At 40.8% G+C, this 4,237-nt stretch overlaps 1 protein-coding gene across 1 annotated transcript; it reads right to left on the reverse strand.

Annotated features, from left to right (window-relative positions):
- Window positions 1-1,180: 1,180 nt before the first annotated feature.
- Window positions 1,181-4,017, reverse strand: LOC100186481 (kynurenine--oxoglutarate transaminase 3; the record flags this gene model as incomplete). The annotated part of the gene is given in 4 exon segments (XM_002119736.3): window positions 1,181-1,372; window positions 2,265-2,428; window positions 3,592-3,778; window positions 3,928-4,017. Coding segments are annotated over 4 exon segments (501 nt in total), but the record flags the coding sequence as incomplete, so codon positions are not given.
- Between the last annotated feature and the right edge of the window lie 220 nt (window positions 4,018-4,237).

Consider the following 4,237-nt stretch of genomic DNA (forward strand, 5'->3'; position numbering starts at 1 on the left):
ATAACTCGACAGTGAGCATGAGGTGTATGAATACACCATGTGTGCCTGGTGTATAAGAAGACACCCATGTTATAACTTGACGGTGAGCATGAGGTGTATAAATACACCATGTGTGTCTGGTGTATAAGAAGACACCCGTGTTATAACTCGACAGTGAGCATGAGGTGTATGAATACACCATGTGTGTCTGGTGTATAAGAAGACACCAATGTTATAACTCGGCAGTGAGCATGAGGTGTATGAATACACCATGTGTGTCTGGTTTATAAGAAGACACCCGTGTTATAACTCGACAGTGAGCATGAGGTGTATGAATACACCATGTGTGCCTGGTGTATAAGACACCAATGTTATAACTCGACAGTGAGCATGGGGTGTATGAATACACCATGTGTGTCTGGTGTATAAGACACCAATGTTATAACTCGACAGTGAGCATGGGGTGTATGAATACACCATGTGTGTCTGGTGTATAAGAAGACACCCGTGTTATAACTTGACAGTGAGCATGAGGTGTATGAATACACCATGTGTGTCTGGTGTATAAGAAGACACCCATGTTATAACTCGACAGTGAGCATGGGGTGTATGAATACACCATGTGTGTCTGGTTTATAAGAAGACACCCGTGTTATAACTCGACAGTGAGCATGAGGTGTATGAATACACCATGTGTGTCTGGTTTATAAGAAGACACCAATGTTATAACTCGACAGTGAGCATGGGGTGTATGGATACCCCATGTGTCCTAAAATTTGCTAACCACTAAAATTTGCTAACCACTAACGCCTTATAGGGGGTTAGGTGTTGATGGTTAGCAACTAAGGTGAGGGGGAAGACTCTTCACTAGCACCTAAAGTGTCTTCCTGTTCTTTATAAAACTTAAAATAACTAAAAAAACTTAATTGATAATTACCCAGTGTTTATAACATGTAAGATTTGCTCATAATTAAATAAACACATAACGTAACCACGCACGCTGAACATGTAAACAAACTTAATAATTATTCTTTGTTGAAGCTCGTTACCTCAACGTATCGATTCTTGTGCTAAACAACTAATTATACAAACCCTGTAACTAACCTTAATCCATACACAACCTCATAAACACAAGCCAACCTATATAACTTGTAACGCCTTGACAGTGAGCATGAGGCGTTGTTACAGCGCCCCTAGCGGATAAATCACGGCACCAATTTATTTGCAATTTCACCATAAACGTCATTTTACACAATCGTGAAATATATTTAGATTTTCTAAAAACAAAGAAATTAATCTATACGTTGCATAGTGACATCATAGTTGTGATTGTTTACATTGTCTTTGCCCATTCTTTGAAAATCTTTTCCATTTTGTCGATTGTTTCATCTTTCTGTGAAAAACATCGACAACAAATAAATAAAAGCAGTTTTCAAATTGTCAGCTATAAACAAAAACAATCACCCACAAAACTACATACGTGGTAACTTGTAAGCGGGCACGAGGTGTATGAAACAGAACACCCGTGTTATAACGACTGTCGTTCCCCGCCATGCGAGGATAAATAAGTTACATACGTGGTAACTCGTAAGCGGACATGAGGTGTATGAAGCAGAACACCAGTGTTTTAACGACTGTCGTTGCACCGCCATGCAAGGATAAATAAGTTACATACATAATAACTTGTAAGCGGGCACGGGGTGTATGAAACAGAACACCTGTGTTATAACAACTGACGTTGCCCGCCATGCGAGGATAAATAAGTTACATACATGGTAACTTGTAAGCAGGCACGAGGTGTATAAAACAGAACACCTGTGTTATAATGACTGTCGTTGCCCCGCAATGCGAGGATAAATAAGTTACTTACATGATAACTTGTAAGCGGGCACGAGGTGTATGGAACAGAACACCCCTGTTTTAACTACTGTCGTTGCCCCGCAGGAATAAATCAATCATGAATCACAAATTAACTTATTCCCCAGGTGCCACATGATATGCCCCACACACATATAGTATATAATACATGGTATCCAATTACAACTTAATTTGGTCCAATTAAATTAAATTCTATATGAGGTAATTTATAATGTATTGTGAGTTTAACAGCTACGCTTTTATTTAAGTAATTTTATCCATAGCGTGTTTTAACGATTGTTGTTTTGCTAATTATTCCATTGTCTTCGTTGTTTTACTTAATTTGATCTTTACTATCGTATTCGAAGAGAACAGAAATGAGGACACGCCAACAATGGTAGCAGCGCATTGTTATCCACCGACCTTACCTTACAGAAACAAAATCGGATAAATTTCTCTGCAATATCTTTGTGTTCATCAGAATAGAAAGCTGAGTTCGGGATTGTTGCGACTTTCTTGTTACGTGTTATCCATTTTACCAAACGATAATCATAGTTCTCACCACTACCAGCGCTGTCACTAAGATCCACTTCTGCATGAGGGGGGTGTTAAACATCCTCTCGCTGGAGGGGTGTGTGTTAAATATCCTCATGCTGGAGGAGTGTGTGTTAAACATCCTCTCGCTGGAGGGGTGTGTGTTAAACATCCTCTCGCTGGAGGGGTGTGTTTTGAACATCCTCACGCTGGAAGGGTGTGTGTTAAATATCCTCACGCTGGAAGGGTGTGTGTTAAATATCCTTACGCTGGAGGAGTGTGTGTTAAACATCCTCACGCTGGAGGAATGTGTGTTAAACATCCTCACGCTGGAGGAGTGTGTGTTAAATATCCTCACGCTGGAGGAGTGTGTGTTAAACATCCTCACGCTGGAGGAGTGTGTGTTAAACATCCTCACGCTGGAGGAGTGTGTGTTAAATATCCTCACGCTGGAAGGGTGTGTGTTAAACATCCTCACGCTGGAGGAGTGTGTTAAATATCCTCACGCTGGAGGGGTGTGTGTTAAATATCCTCATGCTGGAAGGGTGTGTGTTAAATATCCTTACGCTGGAGGAGTGTGTGTTGAACATCCTCACACTGGAGGAGTGTGTGTTAAACATCCTCACGCTGGAGGGGGTGTGTTAAATATCCTCACGCTGGAGGAGTGTGTGTTAAACATCCTCACGCTGGAGGAGTGTGTGTTAAACATCCTCACGCTGGAGAAGTGTGTGTTAAATATCCTCACGCTAGAGGGGTGTGTGTTAAATATCCTCACGCTGGAAGGATGTGTGTTAAATATCCTTACGCTGGAGGAGTGTGTGTTGAACATCCTCACACTGGAGGAGTGTGTGTTAAATATCCTCACGCTGGAGGAGTGTGTGTAAATATCCTCACGCTGGAGGGGAGTGTGTTAAACATCCTCACGCTGGAGGAGTGTGTGTTAAACATCCTTACGCTGGAGGAGTGTGTTAAACATCCTCACGCTGGAGGAGTGTGTGTTAAACATCCTTACGCTGGAGGAGTGTGTATTAAACATCCTCACGCTGGAGGAGTGTGTGTTAAACATCCTTACGCTGGAGGAGTGTGTGTTAAACATCTCCACGCTGGAGGAGTGTGTGTTAAATATCCTCACGCTGGAGGAGTGTGTGTTAAATATCCTCACGCTGGAGGAGTGTGTGTTAAATATCCTCACGCTGGAGGAGTGTATGTTAAGGTACCCACTTAGCTTTGATGCATCAGCCAGTATAAAGTAACCACCCTGGGGCAAGATGGGTTCCATCCCAATTTCTCTTAGAATCGAGGCAAGACGGTCACGCTTCACTTCCAACTCCCTGGGAAGGGACTTAAAGTAACAACCTTCCGTTCCAAACCTCGACATCTCGTGTTCAAGACCTTGTGCTACTGCTTCCTGTTATTACATCAATGTGATAACATTGTAACATCACCGTGACATCATCAAGACATCATCATGACATCACCAAGACATCATCATGACATTAAAGTGCCATTATCATGACATCATGGTGACATCACCACATCATCACAATTGACAATCACCTGTATAGGAGTGGGGCAGTTGTAGATACAGTTTTGGGACACGGTGTGCAAGTGTTTCATCAAGTTAGACGGCCCAATAGACCAACCAATCTATAATAACATATATAACAATCCATAATAACATATATAACAATCCATAATAACATATATAACAATCCATAATAACATATAAACAATCCATAATAACATATATAACAATCCATAATAACTATATATAACAATCTATAATAACATATATAACAATCCATAATAACATATATAACAATCCATAATAACATATATAACAATCCATAATAACATATATAACAAT

Source organism: Ciona intestinalis, unplaced genomic scaffold, assembly GCF_000224145.3.
Source record: "Ciona intestinalis unplaced genomic scaffold, KH HT000822.1, whole genome shotgun sequence".
Taxonomy (NCBI): Eukaryota; Metazoa; Chordata; class Ascidiacea; order Phlebobranchia; family Cionidae; genus Ciona; species Ciona intestinalis.